This window comes from Myotis nattereri (assembly GCF_964212035.1).
Source record: "Myotis nattereri genome assembly, chromosome: 4".
Taxonomy (NCBI): domain Eukaryota; kingdom Metazoa; phylum Chordata; class Mammalia; order Chiroptera; family Vespertilionidae; genus Myotis; species Myotis nattereri.
In genome coordinates this window covers 104,062,937-104,089,829 of record NC_138079.1, presented here as the reverse complement: position 1 = coordinate 104,089,829, position 26,893 = coordinate 104,062,937, and the positions used below count along the sequence as shown (strand labels likewise).

At 52.4% G+C, this 26,893-nt stretch overlaps 1 protein-coding gene across 2 annotated transcripts in view; it reads right to left on the bottom strand.

Annotated features, from left to right (window-relative positions):
- Positions 1-26,893, bottom strand: part of KATNIP (katanin interacting protein) — a gene marked incomplete at its 5' end in the record, with an annotated part of 136,273 nt that overhangs the window by 35,894 nt on the left and 73,486 nt on the right. For both annotated transcript variants that reach the window (XM_081090460.1, XM_081090459.1), the window contains 2 exons: positions 12,865-13,002; positions 23,400-23,615. In XM_081090460.1, the coding sequence (XP_080946586.1) occupies positions 12,865-13,002; positions 23,400-23,615 (354 nt within the window). The remainder of the gene's footprint in view (positions 1-12,864; positions 13,003-23,399; positions 23,616-26,893) is intronic.

The window sequence follows — 26,893 nt, the reverse complement described above, 5'->3', positions numbered from 1 at the left end:
TCTTCTGATGATTCCTTTGCACAGGAATGTGGAGACCCTCAGGCCAGTGGTATGAACTCTAAACCCCATCAGCATATGACAGAGGGGTCCCTGGCTAGGCTTCCTGTCTCCTTCTTCTCCCCAGCACTTCTTTGTTCATGCTGAGAATGAAACCACACCTCTGCCTGCTACTGCCCTGCCATCTGCCCTTCTCATCAAAACATTTCTGAAAAACTGCTTGACTGAGGAATATAACACATACCTCACACAGAAAACAGTACCTTTTTAAAGTGTACAACTTGATAAGTTTTAACACATGCATAACCCATAAATCATCTTTCCAATCAAAATAATGAGCACATTACCCCCAAAGTTTCCTTGTACCCTGGGTAACCCCCCAACCCCTCCCCAGCCAACCACATATATCAGTTTGCATTTCCTTTTTAAATAAAAGGAATCACACACTATGTACTCTTCGTGGCCTAGCTTCTTTCTTTCAGCATAATTACTTGAAGATTCATCCTTGTTTGCCGGGAGCCGGTCCATGCTTGCTGTTTCAAGGGACCTGGCATATATGGCATACTGTTCTTAATATGTTTGCTCACCTTCTTGGCACTATGTGTTTTAACCAAGGTCTCTGAGAAAGGTTGTTTCCCCAGGTAGGGATTTTCCCCTGAAGTTAGGGAGGGAATAAAACCTCTTAACTAAGTGCCAGGTGGGTAATTAATCACTTTACCTACGAACAATCATGCTTAAGCTACATAATCTTTACTCCCTGGAATGGAGATAAGAAACGCCCTAACCTTTGGAATAGAGATTGATAGGATTGGAATCAACTGGTATAAATACAGATGTAACAAGACAGAACTTAGAAGACAGAACCCACACAGAACCTAGAGACAGAAGAACTTCGCTGGAGAGAACATGGCAAAAGATCCTGGACAGAAACTGGAGACAGAACCTAGCGAGAGAACATGGCTGAAGAACCTAGAGACAGAACCTGGCTACAGAACCTGGATAGAACATGGCAAGAGAACCTGACTAGAACCTGGTGACTGAACCTGTCTGGAGAACCTGGAAAACTTGGCTGGAGAACTGGCTACAGAACCTGGCTGGAGACCCTGACAAGAGAACCCGGCTATGATGATCACCAGAACGCTGCCTCTGTGTCATTCCTTCTTCGCCGACTCCGTCCACACCTTTGGGGACCCCTGGACCTGCTGGGGTTGGACCCCAGCACTTGTTGTATGAATTAATAGCTTTATTCCTTTTTCTTGCTGAGGTACTCCATTGTCGAGGTGCCCCACCATTCTTTTGCCTTTACAGCAGACCCTTCGAGCCACTGTCCCGGCTGCTCCTCCCCCCCCACCCCACCCCACCCCTGTGGCCCCGGCCCCGCTGCAGTCGGGCCTTTGCCTCCATCTCTGCACGAACCCACCTTGCCAAGGGCACCAGTACCTGGGTGGAAACTTCCCGTGTGTCTGGGACGGTTCGGATTTACCCCGCTGTCCTGGCCCAATCATTCACAGAACCCTCTTTTCACTCAGAGTGTCCCGGTTTGGACGGTCAGTTTTAGGGCCAGCAGGTGCCAGATCCACCGGGAGCGCTCAGGCTCAGGCCGAGAGCTGTCAGCAGCACCTGTGCCGGCGCCGCTCCTCCAACCGAGCAGTCTCCTTCCCCAGCTTGCAGGCCAACCCGGCTGGGGTTCCTGCCCCCCTCAGCCTCCCTGCCCGGGCTCCCCTGCTCCCCCCTCAGCCTCCCTGCCCGGGCTCCCCTGCTCCCCCTCAGCCTCCCTGCCCGGGCTCCCCTGCTCCCCCTCAGCCTCCCTGCCTGGGCTCCCCTGCTCCCCTTCAGCCTCCCTGCCCGGGCTCCCCTGCTCCCCCCTCAGCCTCCCTGCCCGGGCTCCCCTGCTCCCCCCCTCAGCCTCCCTGCCCGGGCTCCCCTGCTCCCCCCCTCAGCCTCCCTGCCCGGGCTCCCCTGCTCTCCCCTCCCCGCCCCCTTCAGCCTCCCTGCCTGGGCTCCCCTTAGCTGGGCCTCGAGTGGCTGGTGGGTCCTGGGCCTCAGATTCCTGCTCTCTCACTAGGTGGTCTCATCCAGACCCAAGGCCTTAAATACCATCTTTGTGTTGATGACTCGTGATCATTTTCATCTCTAGCCCTGACTCTCCACCAAGCCCCTAGTGACCATGTGACCTCTCTTCTAGGATATCTAATGGGTGTCTCAACCTTAACACGACACCCCACACAGAATCCTTACCTCGCTTTCCCAAGCCTAGTCTTCTCCCATCTTAAAAATGGTGGCCCCATTCAGTCAGTTGCCCACAGCCCAGGAGTCCTCTCTGACCCCTCCTGCTCGCTCACTCACACGGCCAGGGCCCAGGGTCCCATGGCTCTAACCTCCACACCCCTCCAAACCTGACCTCTGCTCCCTGAGTGTGCTGCCTCCCCGCCAGGCCACCATCTCTCCAAGAGGTTCTACCGTAACTGCCAGTGGGCCCCCCTGCTTCCACTCCGCTCCATCACCGCGAACCCACCCCAGGCACAGGCTTCCTTCTCTACACAGCAGCCGGTCTTTCTTTATAAAACAGCTTATCAGGTCATGGTGCTCCCTGCTTAAAGCCCCTAATGATTTCGTACTACACATAAGCTCCACCCCCTCCAGTAAGGCCTTCCGATCTGGCCCCTGCTGACCCCTCTGACCCGACCCCTGTCACTCTCCCTCCACTCCCAACACACTGATCTAGTTGCTGCTCCCTGATCCGGCCAACTCATTCCCACCCCAGGAAGGAGCATTGCCCGGAATGCTCTTCCCAGAGCCCTGCAAAGCTGGCTCCCTGTCCTCACAGAGACCTTCCCTCCCCTCCGGCCCTCTCTATCTCAGCATCCTGCTCTATTTCCTTCCGGTCTCTGAAATGGTCTTATTGCCTTTTTACGTTATTTATTGTCTCCTCTGCTCAAAGTTAACCTCCAAGACACCAGGGGCCCTGTGCCATCTTGTCCAAGGCCCAGCAGGCACCCGACACACAGTAGGTTCTCAACAAGGACAGAGAACAAACACAGAGGCAGCGTGCTCTCTAACAATGTCCTGAAAACAGCCTGCAGAGACGTGGTCCCCGCTGGCGTCACTCCCGGCCACTCTCCATCTGCTCTTGGGAGATGGAGCTGAGAGCCAACAGGTGCCCATCTACAGCACCCAGCCGCTCTGAGGGGAGGTGGGCAAGCTCTCACACTGGGCAGCGCCGTGGAGGCTTCAGGGCGAGGTGGAGTGAGACCCAGCCAGCCTGTGCCGCACTGGCCCGGCTTCGACCCCCTGCTGCAGGACGGCAGCTGCTATTTGCCAACTGTTGAAAGTCGCGATTCTCAGAGCACCGCTTCCGCCTTGATGTGGGTGTGCGCTCTGCCTACAGAGGCGCAGAGCAGGCGCGTGATGGGAATTAATCAGGGAACAGCTATCGGAGAAGGACAGCACGGGCAGCTCTCAATGACTAGTTCCGCAAAATTACCACATGGAAACATCTGGCAAGACAGAAACACTCGTTTAGAAAGGAGCTGGGTGGAGGGAGGCCTTCCATCCAGCACAGGCATGAGGTGGGCAGCCTGGCTTTCATAACGGAGTCTGGCTTCCAAATGGGCTTGTGTCCGTTCCTGAACCATCTGGAGCACCATCTGACCTCCAGCGCCTGCTGCTTGGCTCCCGCCAGGAAGTGTGGCTGAGAAGGGGCTGGGAGGGAAGCAGGCCTGGGCAGGGGTGCAACCTCCCATGCCCACAGGGCCAGGCAGGGAGGCGAGAGGTGAGCTAGGGAGGAACCAGAGAAGTGTGTGCCGTGGGAAGCTGGGAGGCGTGTGTCCGGCCTGATGCTGCTCATCTCCGCAGTTTCCAATGTCCTGCAGGCCTAATGAGCCATGGCGGAGGGTGGGTTTGGCCTGAGTGGGATCCTAGGAGGGGAACAGGTAGTGGTCACTTCCCTGGTGCCGCCAAGTGGAAAAACGAAAAGGCTGTCCTGTCCCACAGTCCTCAGAACCACTGCACACAGGGGAACAGGCCCGTCTTACAGAGGGAGACTCTGAGGCTCGCCCTCCCTGAGGCCACACCGCCCGCCCTGAGGCCACTCTGGCTGGCACACCTGAGGTCTCGAGGTCTCGCTGCTGCCTCCCTGAGGTCATGCTGGGCCTGGAGGGGCCTCAGGATGGCCACCGGCAGGATCACCTGCACCCAGGGGGACTCAGCCCCACTTATCCTTTTAATCATTCCCTGGGGACCAGCTCTCAGACCCACACCCTGGCTCCCTCCTCAGGCCATGAGGCCATCGCTGTGGGCACGGGGTGGGAGTGTACATGCTGTGTCTTTCCAGGCCTTCCCTCCATCTTCATGCATGTGCTGACGGAGCTGTCATCTCATCCCCCGGGGCTAGAAGCATGGACAGGTTCGTGCATGTACCGTGGAGAGCCAGGGCGGAGGACATGGCAGGTCCGCACCGCAGCCCCGCAGTAAAGCTCTGTACTGGCGATGTCTTTGGAAATGAAGGAGGGGGAATTCTCTTGCTCCTAAAGAACCAGCCTGCTTCCTGCTTTCCAGTAACCAGGACTCAGTCCCGACATGTATGCGTGTGCATGTATGCACGTGTGCGTGCACATTTGTGTGTGTGTGTGTGTGTGTGTGTGTGTCCTTGTTTCCTTGGCACTGACAGTTCCTTCTTGCTTAATGAGAGCTATTGTTATGCCTTTGTTGACACTGCCTCGGAGTCCTTTTGCCACGGATTTTCTAAAGGACATTGTGGCGGGGGGAAACGGGAGCATCTTCCTGGCCCATCCTGCCGTACCCTTGCTTGCAGTTGACCAGAACAACCAGGTGGGACAGTAGGGCAGTTTTAATACAACAATTGAATATTATTTTGATCTAAGACATTTACCGACAGGCCACTCTCCTCCCTGGCCCAGTGTCAGTGAGCACACAGCTGCTCAGCAAAGACTGATGGGCACAGTTCCATGGCCACAGCAACCCAAGCGAGGTGTGCACTCTGCACTCACCAGGTCCTTCCCTGCTCCGAGGGCGCACACCTGCCGGACACACAGCCGACAGATCCCAAAGAAAACCACTTGCAGCAAAGCACTGGCCGGGCCTGACTGCCCGCCAGGGAATGTCCGTTAAAGCAAGCCCGTCACGTGCGGCTCCACCTCGGGGGTCACGCACAGCCTCGGGGCCATCCAGGCGCCCCGCACTCCGGCTCTGTCACAGGCTGGACCCTACTGGCCGCTCACAGGGAGGACACGAGCTGCTGGCCTTCACTGCTCTGTGCCCAGAAGTGCTGGCTCCGGAGCAGGAGGACCTGGCGTGGGGGGCTGACTGGGAGGGCCTTACCCTGCCCATGGATTTATCAGGGCCTGGGGGACTCTGGGGAGTGAGCTGCTGCCCAGAGAGCCACCCTCAGGCCTCAGGATCCGGCTCCTCCCGGCCTCCTTCCTCATGCTGAGTCAAGGGTCCCCTCTGGGCTCTGAGTTGGGCTGGCAACCTGGGTCTCTGCACCTGTCACCCGGCGAGTGTGCACACTCCCAAGCCTGTCTCCTCTTGGATGAAGACCCGCCAGAATGAGGGGCAGGCCTATTCCTATCCACACTGAGGACTTGCTCTGGGACTAAACTTGTTCCATCCCAGAGCATCTGAACTGGAATGTTGTTTATGGGGAAAGACCTCAATGACCTTTACATGTCCCCTGGGAGAAAGACCAATGAAAACAATCCTTTGTGATACAGAAGCCTGGAGAAGATGGGGAGACACTGGGACACCTGACAACGACCTGTAAGCTACTTCCTGCTGGGCTCTGGCCAGCCACTGGGAGGTCCCAGCCCCACATCACAGACTCAGGGCAGGGCCTGTGATGGGGCCGAAGGGCCTGGGTCACCAACTGAAGGCCCAGCGGTTGAATCTACGCCGGTTTGGCCCGCAGAGCAGTTAAAGACGTCAGAACTAGTTGATAATATCCAAAAAGTGAGGCCTTTCACCGAACAATGTGCCCTACTGGCCTCTCTTGAGAATTTTGGCCACCTGGCATCACGAGCCAGTGCCGAAGTGCCGAACGATGCTGCCCAGGCAGGGCACAGCTCTCCAGCGACCACATCTTTCTCCATGGGAAGGCAGGGCTGTGTGGTCAGTGCCCGACTGACTGCCTGGGTGATGTGAGCAGCAGTGAACCCCTCATCTCTAGAATGGAGCTGATCGCAGTGCCCACCTCAGAGGACACCGTGTGGAATGAATGAGTTGAGCTATGTGAAGGCCTTCAAGCACCACCTGGCACATATGTGTGCTCAAGAAATGTGAGCTACCATCACTGTCTTATACCCAATCCACTGCCGGGGTGCATGTACCTGCTAAGCCTGGTTGCTCAGGGCTAGCATGGCCAGGAACCCTGCTCCCCCAAAGCTTGGGGCAGCAATCTCCCCAGTTCCTGGTGAAGGCGCAGCAGGCACAGGAAGAACCCCATCCACTCTGGGGTGGGGCCTTGAATTACTCTCACTGCCTTAGGTCAAGACTCCTCTAGATCTGGTCTAGACCTCGGCATGCAATTCCTGCAATTTCATTCAATCCAACATAGACCACATGGCCCTCTCAGGGTCCCCGCCTGTGTGGGATGCAGAAGAAAGCAAGTCCACACTAAGGGACCTGGCCTTGGGGTGCAGGGGTCCTGGCCCTGAACAGCCAGGCTTGGCAGGTACACACATCCAGGCAGTGGCTTGGGCACAAGATAGTGACAGCAGCACTTATTTCTTGAGCACATGTTATGTGCGAAGCAGTGCTCAAAGGACTTCACATGTCTCAGCTCATTTATTGAGGAGTCTACGCTAGTCTGTAGAACATGGAGTCACAAACGCAAATGCTTGTGGCACCACAGCCGTGGGGGCGCGGGGACTGTGATGAGCTTGAGAACCACCACACGGCGAGCCCAGAGTGGATGCCATGCTTGGAGTGTGGCCAGCTCACCACCAGCCAGTTTTCCAATGTTGTCAGATGTCTCACACGCTGGACAACATGGTGAGGGCCAAACGAGTACATCTCAGGAGAGACTTAGCCAGGGCACCCCAGAGGTCATGGGAGGCTCAGGAAACAGGCACCCCAAGCCCAGAAGGGTGTGGATGGAGATCCCAGAAGGGCCTGGGGCAGACAGGGTGTGCGGGAGCTTGTGTGTAGAGAGTGTCTTAGCAGAAACTTGGCGCTTCCAAAGGCAGGTGTAACAAGACGGCTGGCACTCCAGGTGCTGGGGGTGGCCGGAGAAAAGCACGGAGAGAAGAGTGTGGGGGCCGGAGGGAGACACAGTTGCCTAAGTCCACTGGTTGGAAGAGCCAGAGAGCCAGTGCTGGGCCGTGCGTGCAGGGCCCAGGTGAGCATCACAGGGAGAGCTGACGGGGTGTAAGGACAACCGTGCCCTGCGCTGAGGGGTGACAGGAGCGGTGGACGGTGGCTGTGACTCAGCTCCACCTAAGCTCCCAGGTGTGCACGTGGCCTGGCGTCGCCAGACCTTCCCGTTTCTCAATAAAAGTAAAACTCCATGTTGTCACGTAAAGCCTCCCGATATTTAAATGTTGGCAATTAACGAAAAGGATTTTGGAGACGCCACGTGAGCCGGCTGGAGTCTGAGAGCTGCCGCTGGAGGGCCGGGCTCAGCCTGGGCGTCATGGTTTTCCCAGGGTGCCCGGGAGGCATGTGCTGGCAGGGGACTGCGGCCACCCCAGGCACCCTGCAGCCCTCGCCACGCTGACCCACTGAACTGTACTTTGCTGTCGATCCCCCGTCCCGTCTGCCTGGGAGTGAGCCTGAGGGGGCAGCCCGGTGTCGGATACGGGCCCAAGCATGGGGACTGATAACTCTGCGGGAAGGGAGGCCCTGAGCATGAGTGTGGGGAGCGGGGAGACACGAGGCCGCTGCCTGCAGTGATGAGTCCCTGCCGGGCGGAAGGCGGCGGGGAGCGAGGAGCTGGGTTTGGACGGAGACAGGTTTGGACATGGAAATGACAGAACTTAGGGCTGGCAGTGAGGGGCGAGAGGGGAGGAGGATTCAAAGATGGCAGCCGGGCGCTGCTGCAGACGGCAAAGGAAGTGGAGGCCAGGAGGGGCGGGGGGGTGGGGAGGGGGGCCAGTCCCTCCGGGTGTTTATCCAAACGAAATGAATCACTGTTTTGAAGAGATACCTGCACTCCCATGCTCACTGCAGCACCATTTACAACAGCCAAGACATGGAAATAGCCTACGTGACGGAGGAATGAATAAAGAAGATGTGACATACAATAAACATGTCTATGTTTATCTAAATGTAGGTGTATACATACATACGTACACATGCACATGTACACAACATGGAATTATTCAGCCACGAGAAGGAGGAAACCCTGCCATCTGCAACAACATGGACAGGCCTTAATGGCTTCACGATTAAGTGGAGTAAGTTAGACAGAGAAGACAGGTACCGCATGATCCCACTTATATGTGGGATCCGAAAGACAAACACAACAAAAACCACACTCATTGATACAGAAAAAAGATGGGTGGTTGCCAGAAGCAGGGCGTGGGCGGTGGGGGGACAAATGGGTGAAGGTGCTCAAAAGGTACCAACTTCTAGTTACAAGATACATGAGTCCTGGGGAGGCATGAGTACACGGTCACTACAGTTAATAATACTGCAGCATATATTTCAAAGTGGCTAAGAGAGTAGATTTTAAAAGTTCTCATCACAAGAAAAAACATTTTTGTAACTATATGGTGGTGGATGTTAACTAAACTTTTTACGGGAATCATTTTACAATATATACATATATCAAATCATTACACTACACACCTAAAACCAATATAATGTTATGTGTTAACTGTATCTCAATTAAAATAAATAAGAAAATGAAATGCAGTTTTTCAGTAGCCCCATTTCAAGTTCTCATATCATTGCAGAAAATTCTACTGGGCAGCGCAAGCCAGACCACCACGACATGGCACAGAAATATACCACCAGGGAAATTAACATGCATTCCTTCATTCATGCATGCATCTTAAGTTACTTACTGAGCACATTTCTGTGCATAAGATACACCCTGAGTGTCCGTCCTGCCTCACTCGCCGTGCGGCCAGGCGGAGGGGCATCCGAGGGTGATGCCGTGGTGAAGATGGTGACAGGTGCCTGCTTACTGCAGGCTGGTAGCAGGTCACGAGTAGGTTGTTACAAAGGCAAGTGGATGGGTGGTGGGAGCTGCGGGAAGCCCCCTTTTTGGACGGTTATCACATACTATCAAAGGGAGACAGATGTCACTCTGCAGGGGACGCAGTGCTGAGAAAACCAGAGAAAACCCAACAGACCTCAGCTCCCTGCCAAGCTCTGCCACTTGCCACTCACTAGCTGGGCAAGTCACTTAATCTGGGGAATATAAAAATCTGTGACAAGCCTATCTCACATCCTCCTCCTGAACCAAGGCAGACATCACGAATCACTCATGCACCTTGTCCTTGATGAACCAGATCTTCCTTACGACAGGCAGCCATTTCCAAGCAGAGTGGGCAAAAGAGACCCCGTCTCTGCCTGCTGGGACCTCACTGAGCAAGCCCCAGATCTCCGTCTACATGGCGGGGCCTGACAGCACGGACCTTGCAGAATTGTTGGGGTTCACTGAGGTGCTGAGGCATCAGATGTTCACTGCGTGCCTCGCCCCCTGCGCCAGTCTGCACACGCAGCCCTGGGAGAGGCAGCTGTGGCCAGCAAGGACAGCGGTGTGCTGCCTTCCGGCATGGATCCGAGCCTCCCGCCCTCCTCTCCCCTCAGGCCCCTGTCCTCTGGGCCAGCTCTCTCTCACTGAACCACCGGCCAGCAGAGGGGAAAGGTGCCCATAAAAGTTAGCCTGCGGGCGTAGGGCAGTGTGTATTCTCTAGCACCTTCTTTTTTATATTCTAAATAAGCTGTGGCTGGATTAGCTCTCGGTTCTCACTTTTCTTCCTTGGATTCCATACACAAAACACTGTATTAACAAGCCATGTCTCCCAGGCTGAGCTGTATTTCCATGAACTCTCATTCTGCCTCCCCTAAAACACACAGTAACAGCGTGCTCCGGAGAATATGACATCAAGCCAACCTCAGCTGCATTCCTGTTCGCGCTCTGCCCCCGTTTGTTCTGGCAGCAGGTGGGTGGGTGTGCCCGAGGTAGCGGCGCCTCTGCCAGGGACTGCGCCTGCCACACTCCACTGTGCGTGGGATGCCTGCACCTCTCATCCCTCCAGCCCACAGCTCTGCAAAGCACCCGAACGCCACTCCGATGCCTGCTCCTCTCCTTTATGCTCAGCACACAGGGAGGGCTGAGTGCAGGTTAAAGGCGCAGGCCTTGCCCAAAGGGACCAAGCTTATGTGCTCTGTCATCCAGCACAGAAAATCCTCTTTGTTGGGCCTGAGATACATATTCAGCGACAGGGCTGAGCAACAGGGCGCGGGCCTGGGCAGCCAGCAGTTTCATTGCCCATTCCAGAAGATGCTGAGGACCACCGGCCAGGAAGCACCCAGTGGACTTGGTGTGAGAGGACACGGACCTAGGTGCTAGGTGTGCGCTGGGGCCATGCCGTGCTGGGGCTGCATTTAGGGTCTGGGAAGAGCCCCTAAGCATGCGGGGTTGGGCGGGGAGCGGGAGATGGGGGGGGGGGGGGGTAGGCCAGCCTGTGGGGCAGGGGAAGCTGACACTCTCACTGCAACTTCCTCAGTTATTCCAGTGGTTTGGACTTTCCTTAAATTTTAACTTTAGGTATTTGTTTTTAAAAACTCCAAGACAGGAATCAGAGGAAGCTGTTACTTCTCTGGGCAGCGTCGTGGGTGAACAAAGCCTTGCACACATTTGTTTTCGAGGGGGCTGGCCACTGGGTGGGAGTCTCAGCAGGAAGCAGTAGGAGGGCGGACAGGAAGGAGGCAGAGGCACAGACCTCTAAGCAAGCTCGCAGTCTCTCCTCTGGATATCAAAAAGGGCAGGACAACTGCTTATCATTCCTGGGGATGAACACATTCATTCATCTGACAACCATGCATGTCTACTTTGACCAGAGCAGTGGGGAGATGATGCAGGCCCTGCTCCCAGGGGGGCCCCCGGTACTGCGGGGGAGCCAGGCATCGATCCTAGAACAAGGTGAGGGGGCATAGTCGTGAGGTCCAGCGTAGTGCAAGGGTCAGGCTAGCTGCCTGGAGACAGTGACCATCTGGGTTTTTCAGGAATACGAGCCGAGGCAGGCATTTGGAGCTGAGCAGGATGGGAGAGGCCTGGGTGTATCTAGCATGGAGGTTAGTGAAGAGCTCAGGTATGTGCTCCCTCAGGTACCTTCCCTGACCTCTCCCAGCCTGAGGCAGGTCCCCCGCAACGTGCCCCAGGGTTGACAGTGTGGGGCAGGCCAGCTCCAGCCCAAAGATGAGTTAGGTTTGAATTATATTGTGGTTTCAAAAGAATTTAAATTAGCTACTGACATTCACAAACCAGAAAGGCTCATAGCAAAATCTGATTCCCGGCCTCCTGGAAATGCTCAGAAGACACAGCAGCGCTGGCTGGCACTCCTACATGGCAACCATTAGTTGAAGGTCAAAAGGGGCCTGTATGTCTGGCCAGCGTGGCTCAGTAGTTGAGCATTGACCTATGAACCAGGAGGTCACAGTCGATTTCCGGTTAGGGCACATGCCCAGATTCTGGGCTCAATCCCCAGTGTGGGGCATACGGGAGGCAGCCAATCAATGGTTCTCTGTCAGCATTGATGTTTCTATCTCTCTCTCCCTCCCCCTTCCTCTCTGAAATCAATAAAAAATATATATATTTCTTCAAGTGGCCTGTGCTTGCCAGTCTACCACACTCCCCACACTCCCCACCATGCCCTAGCATTCTTCTAACAATATTGAGGCTGAGTTCAGAGTGGGGTCCCATTTAGCATCTCACTTGTCCTATAAATTGCCTTCTAGTGGAAAGGGAAGTAGGACAATTGTCATCCCCATCTCTATCATAAGAGGGGGAAGAAAACAGGCTGAGGGTTCCCATCCTTCCTCAGCCACTGAGCTCCCACCGAGTCCCAGCAGCTTCTGTCTGAAACCCTCGCACCTTGGGCTCACCGTTACCAAGGTCTTTGTCACACTACACTATTCCTCATTTATGTGTCTGCCAGCCGTCAGATGCGGAGTTTCTCCAGGGCATGACTGTGTCTGACATCAGAGTCCTCACAATTGATCATAAAGCTTGATGGCCCCTAGTTATGTGCTCAGTAGTAAATGTCAAATGAAGGGATGGATGCAAATGGATACATGAAACACAGTCCAGCAGAGAAAGGTGAGGGCCTGGGAGTAGGGGTGGTGGGAGGGCAGAGGAGAGGAGGGGTTCTGAAACCAGAGGGGCAGCAAAGCACAGAGCAGGGTGCACGCACAAGGAGCACTGGCACCTGGGAGCTGGCTGGACACGCCGCAGTGGGGGCACTGCCCTCGGCCTGTGGGGTAGACCCTGCTTTCTAGCAAGTCCCACGGCAGTCATCATGGATTACAGGGTGAGAAGAGCTGGCTAAGCGAATGGGCCTGGAGTCCGACCTCAGGGGTTCAAATACTTACTGTGACGCTTACTGGCTGTGTGACTTGGGCCATGTTACATAAGCTCTCTGTGTGTGTTTCCTTATCAGTTAAAATTGAGCCTCAGTTGGTATTTTTCCAGTTCCCCCAAAGGGTGGCTTGAGTACCCCTTCCAGACCTCTGAGCGCAGACTCTACCCCGGGTGGCTGTAACACCCCCACAGGCACTTGCCACCCCCAGCAGGGCCTCCTGGCACCCATTTCGCAGTTTCAGGAATCAGGCTATTCGGTAGCACTAGGTGCTCCCATCAGCCTAATGCCCAGGGAGGCATCAGAGCCTGGTACTTACGCCATCAGCTGTCCAGTAGTTCCAAACCTTGATCCTGGCCAGACCAAAGGCATGTAGCCTTCTCGTGTTGCGGATAACGAAAAAGAGCTGCAGTGGCGGGTGGAAGGGGCAGGTCCACAAGGAGGAGTCTTTCTTGCTCTGAAACACAAGCAAGAGCGGGGAGCAGTCAGTACAGGTCTGCCCAGGTGCACCAGCAGCGACTCCACCCTAATAAAACCCCAGAGAGGGCTGAGGGCGGGCAGCCAGGCCCCTTCTCTTTCACCAGGTTAGGGAAGTTTTCTGCCATTATTTCTTCAACCACGTTTTCTATCCCTATCTCCCTTTTTGCCTCTCTGGCACACCTACTATTCTAATATTGTTACATTACATGTTGTCCCACAGCTCCCTTAAGCTGTCCTCCTGTTTTTTTTGTTTTTCCTCTTTGGTTCTCTGATTGAGTGACTTTTTTCAACTCTGTCTTCTAATTCGTTGATTCGATCCTCAGCTTCCCCTAATCTGCTGTGTATTCCTTCCAATGTGTTATTTATTTGTGCCATGTCATTCTTTATTTCTGTTTTCATAGTTACTCTATCTTTTCTCAGGCTGTTGAGCATATTTACCATCATTTTTCTGAACTGTATATCAGATAAATTTCTTATCTCCATTTCGTTTAGCTCTTCTTTTGGAGAATTCTCTTGTTCTCTCACTTGGGGGCTGTTTCTTTGTCTCCTCATTGTGGCTGTCTGTTTGGGTTGGTGACTGTGTATTAAGTAGATCTACTATGCCTCTCAATCTCTAGTGCAGGACAGTGTCAAACACTGTTTCTGACTAATTAGATCAGGCAAAGACTCAAAGCCCCCAGAGACTGCTTCTGCCTACAGACTGGGAGGATCCTGACTTGAGTGGCCCCAAGCAATCATCCTCAGGTGTGGTGAGAGAGGTTTTTTTTTTCCACAGGATGGGGCAATTGCTTCTGCCTGGAGGCTGTTATTCTCTTAATGGTCCTCAGAAACTCTGCACTGTGGCACAGGGTGTTTTCTAGTAGGGTGGGTCAACTGTCCTCCCCCCAGGCAAAGCTGCCTGTATAGCAAATGTCTGCATGAGAAAGATGACACAGAATGAGGGAATGACTCAGCACAGGAAACTGGGGTGTCTGCCTTCTGAGCTCTTACCCCAGAGCCCCCAATTCTGGCTTCTGCTCACACAGCTCCAGTCCACTCTGCCCTCCCTCTGCCGGAGCACAAGATAAGTGGCTCCACAGGAAATTTTGTGCGTTGGCCCTTTAAGAGGATGCCTGAATTTCCAGCCATCTCTCCCTGGCAGACAGCAACCCCACTACTTCTCACAGCCAGATATTATGAGGGTACCCTTCTCAGTTCTGATGCTCTCTGCTGGGGGCCCAGCTTGGGGATTAGACCCCAGAGTTCTCAGTGGCAAACCCCACAGCTGAGAAATCTCTCTGGAACTTCAGTTGCTGTCTGTGGATGCCCGGTCAGCCCTTTCCCCCCTCCGCCCCTCCTATCAGACTCTACGCAGTCTCCCTTCTCTACAGAATCCCCGGGTGGGGGTATGTCTCCAATCTCTCCCCACCCGGACTGACCCTCACCCTGGCTTAAAGCTGCCACTTGGGCCATCAGACTGAATTTAAAATGCAGGGCTTGGCTGTGCTTGGCCTTGAGGAAGCACTGAGGGCGGGGCTCTAGAGGGAAGGGCAGGATAAGAGCCACCACTTGCCTTATCTGATAAATCTCGCAAACAGAGTTTTATTTTCTCTTGTAAAACCCTGTCAAATTAAAAACATTTTAAAATAGAAATCAACTGGCTCAGGCATTTGTTGGGATGGGGCCGTGGCACTGAGCATGGGAGTCCTTCTGCCCCTCTCAGGACCCCAGAGTGCCCCTTCCGCCAGCCAACAGCCAGCAGACCTAGGCCACACACAAGGCCAAGGGGCGGAGAGCAGGAGAGCCTCGCTGTCATTCTCCTTCACACCAACAAAATTCTGTGGTGAGTGCTTTCAGTGCAGGTGGAAAAGCCAAATCAGGGGACTTCTCTCAGCTCTAGTGGCCTCTCCTGTCTCTTCCAATCCCCGTGCCCTCTGTCCAGACCAAGCTCTCAGCTGCTCCCAGACATCTCCACGCCACTCAGCCTCTTCCTGTCCTCCTCTCGCTGGGAATTTCAGCTCAGATGTGCTCTTGCCCCCCTGCCCCCCGCCCTCGAGGCATCGCTCTCCCTCCAGGGGTGCCTGCGGCTCCCTGCAATGCCCCGAGGCTAGCCTTCCCCTAGGGGCCCCCCAATGACCTGCCTTCAGGTCCATGGCCCTCCCCCCCCACTCAGCTGGGAGCTCTTTAAGAAGGAAGTGGCCGCCTCAAATTCACTACAGAACCCTTCACATTCAGCACAATTCCTTGGCACATCATAAATGCCAAAAAAACTTTGTTGAACGAATCAATAAATGGATAAGTGACATTTACCTCCTAATATCAGTCCTCTCATTGAAACTTTACAAATACTGTAAACTGAATTTGGCCTACACAGCTATTTTATTTGGCTCATGAGTGTTCTAAAGAAAAGGCACATTCGCTGCCAACAGCTGATGATGGGGAGGATTCCGCTCCTCAGGCTGCATTCCTGCTTCTCTGCAGACTTGAAAGCGGGGGTGGCAGCACGGGGGCCTGACACCCGTAGGCGTAGGCGGTTGCTCTCTGCAGACCCAGTCCCCACCACTCCCTACGTTTCACACCTGCTTCACTTCCCTCAGGCATTTGAATTTAGGGTCTCTGCTTAGGGGCTGAACAGCTGCCAGTCCCATGCGTCTGTAAGCCAGTCCCATGCGTGTATAAGCCACCACCACATCCCTGACACTGGCTGAAGTTGTCCCTTTTATTGATAGGAGCATCGCCCGGACTCCTGTCACCAGGACCGAGCCTGCTAAGTGACAGAGCCGGGGAAGGAGATTGGCTGGCTGGGTTTCGCCGGCCCCAGGAGGTGGAGGCCGCGCTCCAGCTGCAGCGACGGACAAAGGCGGCTTGTTCCAGTGACAACAGTGCCTTTCAGGAGGGCGAAGGCTGCTTTTGTTGAGGGGGAGAGATGAGTTCAAGGGGTTCTGACTTGTTCTGGCAAGTTTCTCAAGCTTTGCAAGGACTTCCAGTGCCCTGGCGGCTGCGAGGGCTCAGGACAGCACGTCAGAAATCCAGGGGGTGGTCTCACCCCTTCGCTGAGCTGGGCCTAAACTGGGTCACTGCGGCGGCTTGAAAAAGGCAGACTGAGGCTGGCTCTCAGGTGGGCGCAGCGAGAGGGCTGCCACTGCTTCCCTCCCTTTCTGTCAGCAGGAGGAACAGCAGGAGCGCCAAGCGGGAACCTAGTGCTCAAAGTTGGAGAACGCGAATCCAGAGGGAACTCCGAGCCCCGTCAGCAGCCCAGCTTCTGATATTTCCTTTCACAGAGCGGAGAGGAGGGCTGGCGGGGGCTGCTGGCGACTGACCCAGGGCGCGCTGGGCAAACCCCGGGTGCCTGTCAACAGGCAGAGCGGCTGCGCCCGCCCATCACAGGTGGCGAGGCCGGCAGCAGGGGAAGCAGGGCCCCGTCGCTTCGTGCTGCTGCTGCTCTCTCACGCCTGGGAGGCGAGTCTCCGGCACACACTGTGCCCGGTGCACTCTGCCAAGTGGTGGAGTGCGGACTCGTCCCAGGCTTTTCTTCATTAATCCGTTTGTCTTAGTCTGGATTCCCCAGGAGCAGACCCCGAGGCAAGGCTTCCAGTGGAAGGCGTTTATTCAGACGGAAGGAGATGAGTGGAGCATGGGGAAGAGAGAGGGGAGAGGCAGCCCATAGTGTGTTACCAAGCCAGCCACTCCTGTGGGCCCTGGAGCTCGGCCCACCTGGAGCCTGGAGCCTGGAGCCGTGTGGAGAAGCTCAGAGGGACTCCCCCACAGGACAGGGTAGTGGGGTGCTCTCTCAAGCTTGCTCTTCCCCACCAGCTGGCACCTGCTGCATGTGAGGCAACCTGGGCCTTAGAGGCCAGAAAAATCCTCCTTCAGAGCAGCATCGGTGCGGGCGGTCGCAGCAGACTGAGTGCCCCGAAGTGGGAAGGGCAGGGGACACGGCGGGGGGGGGGCGGGGGGGGGCGGGAGGAGCCGAGTCCGGTCCACCAGGTCCCAGCTCTGTGCTGGTAGGGGAGGGAAACAAGTGAAAACACAAGAAAAAAACACAGCATGGATGCATTTGATGATGAAAACAAGAGAGAATTATTAATGGCCAGTGGAAGGGCTATTTTAGAATGCACGGTCAGGGAGGGCCTCCCTGAGGAGGTCACTTTCTAGCTCCAAGACAAAGGTGCTTTCTCTTCCAGCTTAACCCAATGCAGACGCACCCGCCCGCAGGGAGATGCCGACGGCCCTCGGAAGTCAGCCCAATTTCATAAAGCACTGCAATCAAACAGGAACAAACTACTGATATACACAACAGTTTGGATGGATGTGAAGGGCATTATGCTGAGTGAGAGAGTCAGTCTCAAAAGGTTACATACAGTAAGCTTCCATTTACTTAGCATTCTTGAAATGACAAAACGGACAGGGAACAGATCGGTGGTCGCCGGTGTTAGGGACAGGTGTGGGGAGATGTGACTAAGGGTTGCACGGGAATTCCTCTGTGGTGATGGAGCCATTCTCTACCGCAGTATGGTGGCAGTTATGCAAATCTGCACGTGATCAAACTGCAAAGACACACACACACACACACACACACACACACACACGAGTGGATGGAGGTCTGCACATTATGCCAGTGTCAACCTCCTGGTCTGACCGGGGTCTGTGATTACAGATGATGTTATCAGTGGGGAAGCTGGGCAAGGGCTCCTGGGACGTTTCTATTCTTTAAAAAAAAAATTGAGATACAATTCACATATATAAATCACCACTTAAAAAAAAAAAGAAAATCATCACTTCAAAGCAGCAGTTCTCAACCTGTGGGTCGCAACCCCTTTGGTGGTCGACCGACCCTTTCACAGGGGTCGCCTAAGGCCATCCTGCATATCAGATATTTACATTATGATTCATAACAGTAGCAACGTTACAGTTATGAAGTAGCAGCAAAAATAATTTTATGGTTGGGTCACAACAGGAGGAACTGTATTTAAAGGGCCAGAAGGTTGAGACCCACTGCTTTAAAGTGTACAATTCAGTAGTTTTTTTAGCACATTTATAAGGCTGTGACACCATCACCACTATCTTTTTCCACCGAACTTTATCACCCCAAAGACACCCTGTACCTTTTAGCAGCTGCTCCCCATTCTGCCTCCCCTGAGCCCATGGCAATCACTCTCTGTCTCTGAGGATGTCCCTATTCTGGACATTCCTGTAAGTGGAATCATACACTACGTGCCTCGGTGCCTGGCTTCTTTCACTTGGCATCATGTTTCCAAGGCTGCAGTATGTGGCAGAACTTCATTCCTCTTATGGCTGAATAATATTCCATTGTGTGCAGACACCATGTTTTCTTTACCCACTCATAGTTGGTGGACATTAGGGTTATTTCTACCTTTGGACTATTGTGAATAATGCTGCTGTGAATATATGTGTACAAGTTTTTGTGTGAACATGTTTTCAAATCTCTTGGAGATATATATCTATATCTATATCTATCTATATCTATCTATATATATATATATATATATATATATATATATAGAGAGAGAGAGAGAGAGAGAGAGAGAGAGAGAGAATTACTAGGTCACATATTAACTCTACATTAACTTTTTGAGAAAATGTCAAACTATTTTCCCCAGCGACTACACCTTACTTTTTTTTTTTTTTTTAAATCCTCTTTGGAGGATATGTTTTCCCCATTGATTTTCAGAGAGAAGGGAAGGGAGGGAGGAGAGGAGGACAGAGAAACAAGTGATGTGAAAGAGACACATCCTTCAACTGCCTCCTGCAAGAGCCCCGTTGGGGGCCAGGGACTGAACCCACAATCAAGGCACGTGCCCTTGACCAGGAGTTGAACCCAAGACCCTTCAGTCCAAGGGCTGGACACTCTAACTTCTGAGCCAAACCTGCCAAGGCTATACCTTACTTTGACATTCTCACCAGCAAGATATGAGGGTTCCAATTGTTCCACATGCTCATCAATACTTGCGGTTTCCCTTTTTCTTTTCTTTTTTTTTTTTTCAAACCATAGCTACCTTAGTGAGTGTGAAGTGATGTATCTTTGTGGTTTGGATTTGCATTTCCCTAATGACTAGTGATGCCAAGCATCTTTTTATGTGCTTGTTGGCCGTTTGTATATCTTCTTTGGAGAAATGTCTATTCAGAGTACTTTGGCTATATTCTAATTGGGTTGTCATCTTCTCATTGTTGAGTTTAAGAGTTCTTTACATATTCTGTATACTAGACTTCTTATCAGATATTTGATTTGAAGATACTTTCTCCCAATTTTATAGGTTGTCTTTTCACTTTCTTGCTGGTATCCTTTGAAACAAAAATGTTTGTAATTTTGATGAAGTCTGATTTATCTATTTTTTCTTTTGTTGCTTGTTCTTTGGGTGTCATATATCTAAGACTCCATTGACAAATTCAAGGCTATGAAGATTTACACCTGTGTTTTCTTCTAAGAGTTTTATAGTTTTAGCTCTTATATTTAAGGTCTTCGGTTCACTGAGTTAGTTTGTATACATGGTGTGAGATAGGAGTCCAACCTCATTCTTTTGCAAGTGGAAATCCAGTTGTCCCAATAGCATTTGTTGAGAAAATTATTCCTAACTGATTGAATGGCCTTGGCACCCTGTTGAAAATCAATTGACTAGAGATGTATGTGTTTATTTCTGGACTCTCGATGCCATTGACTTATACCCATCCTTATGCCAGTATCACACAATCTTGATCACTGTAACGTGGTAGTTAGTTTTAAAATTGGAAAGTGCAAGTCCTCCAAATTTCTTTCTTTTCCAATGTTGTTTTGGTTATCCTGGGTCCCTCAAATTTCCATATGTATTTTAGGATCAGCTTGCCAATTTCCACAAAAAAGACAACCGGAACTTTGATAGAACTGCCTTGAATCTGTAGAAAATTTGGAAACCATTGCCATTTTAACACCATTAGTTCTTCCAATCCATGAACACTGGTGTCTTTTCATTTATTTAGGTCTTCAATTTTTGTTGTTACTATTTTGTACTTTTCAGTGTAGAAGTTTTGCATTTCTTTGGTGAAATTCATTCTTAACATATTTTGCTTTTTTATACTATAAAAATACAATTGTTTTCTTACTTTCCTTTTCAGATTGTTCATTGCTAGTGTATAGAAATACAACTGATTTTTGTATATTGATCTTTTATCCTGTAAACTCGCTGAACTTAATTTTAGCTTTACCAGTAATTTTTGTAGATTCATTAGGATTTTCTATGTATAAGACCACATCACCTGCAAATGTGGTTTTACTTCTTCCTTTCCAACTTTTACTTTATTTTCTTACTTAACTGCCCCCGGTGGCTTCTCCAGGGCGGCGTTGAACGGAGGTGATGAGAAAGCATCCTGGTCTTGTTTCTGATCTGGGGAACGCGTTCAGTCTTTCACATTAAGTGTCACATTAAGTGTGATGTTCGCTGTGGGTGTTCACAGATGCCCTCTGCCAGGCTAAGGATGTCTCCTTCTGTCCCTGGTTTGCTGACTGTTCTTATCATGAAAGGGTGTTCATTGTCAAACGCCTTTTCTGTGTCTATTAAGATGTAATGTGGTTATTTTCCCCTTTAGTCTATTAATACGGTCTATTGATTGATTTTCATATGTTGAACAAACCTTGTGCTCCTGGGATAAATATTTTTTTAAACTGCCAGATTCAACTTGCTAGTGTTTTGTTGAAGATTTTACATCTATATTCATAAGAGATGTTGGCCTGTAGTTTTCTTGTGAAATCTTTGGTTATGGTATCAGGGTAATACTGGTCTCATTGAATGAGTTGGGAAGTGTTCCTTCCTCTTCTACATTTTAGAAGAGAATGTAAGGAACTAGTATTAATTCTTTAGTTAGTAGAATTCACCAGTAAAGTCATCTTCCGGCAACTCTTCAAGCAGCTTCTCTTCTGAACTCAGCCCTCACTCCATTACCTCTGTCCGACTCTCAGCGGCCCCATCACTCACAGCGATGCGGCCTGAGCAAGTCACCCATCTTCCCTGAGACTTGCTTTCTTCCTTTAGCAGATGTGGAGAGTGACCCAGGGTCCATGGGAGGATTAGATGAGGGGTGTCTGGCTGGCATACTGTGGGTCATTAGATTCAACCCACAGGGAATCTAAGAGGCAGTGTGTTCGGTAGCCCTGGGCCTGGCACACGGGACGACATCAGGGAGACCTCAGGCCAGTGCAGTGGGGGAACCCAGCCCACCTACAGCTGGACCCAGAGATCCAACAGCCAGGGCAAGACAGCTGGCTATGTCCCAACCTTAGGCCCAAAAGAAAACAGCCCAAACCCACAAAAACCACGGCTGGAGTTCTCACTGCTCTCACACAGCAAAGCTCATCAGCCTCTGCTAAACGGAGGAGAAGGGAGAGCAATCGTCAGAATCGGTCCCCGCCAAACTCAGTGATGCTTTTTATAGGCCCTGGTATGCTCTGCTTCGCACAGCAGCTTCCCAAATGCCACTGCTTTGGGCAAAGAGGCTTTGGAGAGGTGGCAAGGGCTGGGGCTGGCACACATGGGAGCCTGGGGACTTGAAGCAGCAAGCAGAGCAGGGCGTGCGAGGCCAGGGCACCCATGTGGCTGTGACCGAGGGGACTGTTTCTTTCAAGGTTCAGGGTCACAGAGCTGCTGCTCTCCAGGAGGGTGCAGACACCACGGTCCCAACCTGTGGAGGTTGGGGCCTCTCGGCCCTCCAGCATCTGTCCTGCCTTTCTTTCAGTAACAACCCTGAGCTTCTTCAGGGAGGGTTCCTCCTCCCCTGGGGCATCTTGGTTGCATTGGCATCAAGGTGGCCGGCCTCCTAGCCAAGTTGGTCCACCAGCCTTCCTTTCCTGGACTGAATTCCTCAGGCAGAGTGATGACAAACCAACTATCCAATTAACCAACCAACAAAACACTGCCCATCTCCCCCCAAAGACAACCAAACAAACCCTCAGTGCACATGCATCTAGAACGCTGCCTGGAGCTGCCATGACTATGGCCTCTCCTCTCCTGGTCTGGGAGCAGTGAGCACACCAGCTACTCACAATTCAGACAATAAATTGTTCTTTTGAGAATTTGCTAAAATGAGCCAGACTCAGTTTGTTACTAGAAATTAGGAATCAAAATTAGGAATCCATCTACGCCCCTCCCTCTCATTTTACAGGGGCAAAGAAACAGACTTGGAGAAGGTGCCAAGGCCACACCCGGAACTCTAGAATTGGGGGTTTCAAAGCCCCCTTCTTGTTTCCTTTAAAATGGGAATAGTCATACCCACTTCTTAGTGCTATTAATACTGTTAATAATAAAACACTGCAAACACTGACAGCTGATTTTTGGAGCCTTAGGAAGGTCCAGACCTGGTACTAAGCTCCGAATATTCACATTTGATCCTTACAACATTGTGTCAAGGTAGGTACTCTTATCATCCCCATTTTACAGATGAGGAGACTGAAGTAGAGGTGAGGTGAGCTGCCTGGTGTCACGAAGCTCAAGTGGTGAGCTGGGAAACCCTGCCTCTCCGCTCCTCGAGCCCGTGCACTCTTAGGTCTAAATCAGGTTGCGTGGCCATGCCTGACACAGCAAGCACGAAGCACGTGGTGGCTGCTCTCAGTTTCCATACTTTTTTACATGTATGTGGGAGGACATTTAAAAGGTGCAAAAGAGCACCCAAGGGAAAGTCTTCCCGTGGCCCCTGTCCCTTGCTCACCCGTTTTGTGGCCCAGAGGCACCTCTGTTCCCAATTTCCAGCCCCTCCCAGAGATGGATGGGAGGCACAGCATGGCCAAGAGGGCGCTGCCGGGCATCCTGTCTCAGGTTAGCTCACAGCCTCGTGCCCATTTGCAGTGGCAGGAGGAGAAAATGCCAGTGATGTTTTTTTTAAACCTGTTAGATATTTAAAGACAAGGAACGTTCCCGTTTGTTGGGTGCATGAACTCCACGCTCTAGGGAAGCAGGACGGTGACGGGGTGGGCCTGGGCCTTGCACCAGGCTGGCTGCAGGATGTGCACTCGGCCCCACCACCTTTCAGCTGTATGACCTTGGCTAAGTCAAAGCCCTCTCAAAGCCTTAGTTTATTTACCCACAAAACAGCCCCGTTGACCTCAATAACCTCTGAGGTCCCATGTTTGGTGGTGACTGTCTTAAATTGCAAGAAGGAGAAAAGGGCTGAACTGGCTCCTCATCCCCTCTCCCAAGAAAACCCCGCAGAGCAGAGATCTGGGAAGAGTTTGGGGGACAGTATGGAGCCCCCCACCTTTGCCACAGCTCCTTCCCACGTGGCCCAAATGAGCAACAGGGGAGACTGCACTGTCCCCTGCTCACACCCCACCTTTAGCGAGGACACCTCACGGGCAGAGAAGATGCATCCCAATGCAAGGCCAAGCCTCGCTGCAGTGCCGCCTCCACTTACAGCCAAGTTCCTGTTGACCAGCTGGCCCAGGTCCCCCGGCATGTCCGCGTTACGGATATCCACGTCATGAGGTGACACGTACAGCTTTGTGTTGTCCAGGTCAAAGAACTCGACTTCGGTGAGGCCCACCCACGACAGGTTGCCCCAGTTGGACAGGATTTCCATCGTCACGTAGATGGCATCTTTCATCTCCTCTGCGTTCACCCCCAGCTTGTCCTTAAAGGAGAGAAACATGGTGCCAAAGGTGAAGCATGGCAGGCCGACTCCAGCCCCAGCACCAAGCCACAGCCCATCCACCCTCCGTGCCTGAGGGTAAGAGCAGCACCCTGTACCTACAGTTACTCTGCACCTATGTTACCGTGAAGGTTAAACAAGCACAGATTTGTGAAGACCGAATCACAGCTACTGTGTACGTGGGCACCCAGTGTTTCCTGCTTAAAAGGCAGCATATTTGGGGGGGGGGGGGGACTTATAATTAATTTTTTTATTTTTATTAATTTTATCCTATGCTGGTTTGTAAAGAAAACTTTTGGATTTATGTTCATCTAAGAATATAATTCCTTGTAACATAAAAAAAAAGGCAGCATATTCTGTCTGAAATCATGCATGCCTCTTCCCCACTACATAGGCATGTCACAACTGCTGCTGAATTGGGCAGGCCCCCCCACATTCATGCTGAAGCCCTAACCCCAGCAGCTCAAAGTGTAACTGTATTTGGAGATAGGGCCTTTAAAAAGTAATTAAGTTAAAATGAGGCCATTAGAGTGGGAATGCATTCTGACCGATGTCCTCATCAGAGGAAATCTGGACACATGGGAAGACATCAGGGATGCACAGAGAAATGCTCATGGGGACATGGGAGGAAGGTGGCCATCTGCAAGCCGAGGAGAGAGGCCTCAGGGGAAATCACACCTGCCAACACCTCGCTCGTGGCCTTCCAGCCTCCAGAAGTATGAGAAAATGAATCTTATTTAAGCCACCAGAGTGTGGTATTTGTTAGGGCTGGCCGAGCAGAATAACGCAGTAGGTAACACAGACCTGGACAAGCCACTTGACATCTCTCAGCCTAACTGAGGAATCGGAGATGACTCCACCCACCTGCCACCAAGACTAAGTGAGATACGAGCCCCAGAGCAGACCTGTCCCAAGTCCTGGCCCTGTGTGTCCATCCCCCCCATTTCTCTCCTTCACTGGTTGTTTTTTTCAAGTAGGCAAGGTTCATCTTTATTTACTGATAATCCTCACCTGAGGATATGTTTATTGATTTTTAGAGAGAGAAACATCAATGTGAGAGACACTGATTGGTTGCCTCCTATACACACCCGACCACTGAGCCCCAACCTAGGTATGTGCCCTGACAGGAAAATGAACCCACAACCTTTTGGTGTGTGGGGTGATGCCCCAACCAATTGACACACTGGCCAGGGCTCTCCTTCATTGGTTTTGCTGCCTGCCTCCCTCGTGGGCAGGCTGTTTGGTCTGAGAGGCTGCATGGATGCCCCCAGTAAACGGCCACACTGTGGAATGGCCTCCTGAGGCACCTTGGGCACCCAGAGCGCCGAGTGCAGTGCTGGTGGCCATGGATCAGTCACTCGTAAAGTGATGCATCCCGTGTGCACATGCCCCCTGGTAATTAGCGCTGGTAATCGGCACTGGTTCTGTGAGCAGGGAGCTGAGCAAATGAACAGCAAATGTTCCCTACTTATTTTTTTAATTAATGGCCAGCGACATGTGCTCTGGCTCTCAGTATGTGTTTGGAGGAGCCCTGATTGCCTCGCGATAGGGACAAGGATGGGAGGGAGGGAGGTCGGCTCATGGCTCCCAGAAGGAACACGGGCGTTTTTATTAGCTTGGCACACAGACCCACAGCCTCCTCCTCCTGTGCCGGCTTCCTGCTCCTGTGCCGGCTTCCTGCTCCTGTGCCGGCTTCCTGCTCCTGTGCCGTGCAGGGCCAGCTGAGCCCTCTGCTGCCCTGGGCCCGAGTCCAGGCTGGATGGATGGTGATACACCTAAGCTGGCCTGGCTGAAGTGGGGGCTGGGAGGTTAACAAGCTTGTGCTTGTGAGAGGCACTGCCAGGTGAGTGGTGCGGGAGGCGGTGCGGGAGGCGGTGCGGGAGGCGTGAAGGCATAGCACTGTGCACCCTGGCTGTTGGCTGCAGGGAAAAGGGCCAGAGGGGTAGCTGGATCTCACACCCAGTGCAATTTCAGCACAAGCTCCCGCAGGGAGTTTCCAAATGAAGGAGCTGAAGGGCCTATTAACTGAGGAAGTGTCACGACTTGTCAGTGCTGCAACTCCACGGCTACTCCTGCTCTGAATCGCGAGATTTAGGTCCCTCCAGAGCAGTGGTTCTCAACCTTCTGGCCCTTTAAATACAGTTCCTCCTGTTGTGACCCAACCATAAAATTATTTTCGTTGCTACTTCATAACTGTAATGTTGCTACTGTTATGAATCGTCATGTAAATATCTGGCATGCAGGATGGTCTTAGGCGGCCCCTCTGAAAGGGTCCTTTGACCGCCAAAGGGGTCGCGACCCACAGGTTGAGAACCGCTGCTCCAGAGCGTCTGAGACCAACACTGGTCTCACACCCCTTACAAGGTGGTGCCAGATACACAGCTGAGACTCGTCCGGGAGGGTGCAGGGCTTTCTGTGGTTGTGAGTCTTGCATTCGACTTTGGGAGACTCTGTGTTAAGTAAGACTGGTGACCACCAACCAGATCAGAGGGGCTTGGGTACAGGGAGGAGTGAGGCGATGAGCCAGGACACTCACCTACTGACACAAAGGAAAGAACTCCCATTACCTGCCTCCCTGGGCCCCTCCTGAGCAGCGGATGTCCCGCTCTGTGTCTGCCGTCACATTGGACTGGACGAAGACTAATGTCACCTCTTGCAGTTACCTTGCAGCCTTAACATTTTCTCTCTGGGTAATCTCCATAATGATGATTTCCATCCCTTTATACTATTGCATTATGCCGATATATCACACTTTCCTGATTACCTCCATTATTAAGACACATTTATGTTATTTTTGGGTTTTTTCCTCATTTTTCTCTACTTCCAATAACTCAGCAGCAGACACCTTTGTGCCTCTGGCTTTTTATTGCTGCTGAGTGACTTCCCGGGGGAAGGAAGGGGGATCACTGGGCTGGGAGACAAGCATTTCTAAGGCTCTTCCTCAGTCCAGCCCGTCTGCTTTCCCAGAGCGCCCCACCGTCTCCGCTGCTGCCAGCAGGGCAGGCTGCCGGCCTCTGTAACCTTGCCAGCACCAGAGGTTGCCATCAAGGTCATGGATTCACTTGGATGTCCTTGGGACATGCAGGCTGCTCTGACCTGCATTTCTTGGTTACCAGCGAGCTGGACCTTTTCCTTGGGGCTCACGTGCTATTATATTTCCTCTGTGTGGAGAGGCTGCAAGGCCTTGCTCGGCCACACCTTTGTCTGTGTGCCGGGGAGGAGGGGACGTGCACGCGGCAGAAAGACGCCGAGGTGGCCGC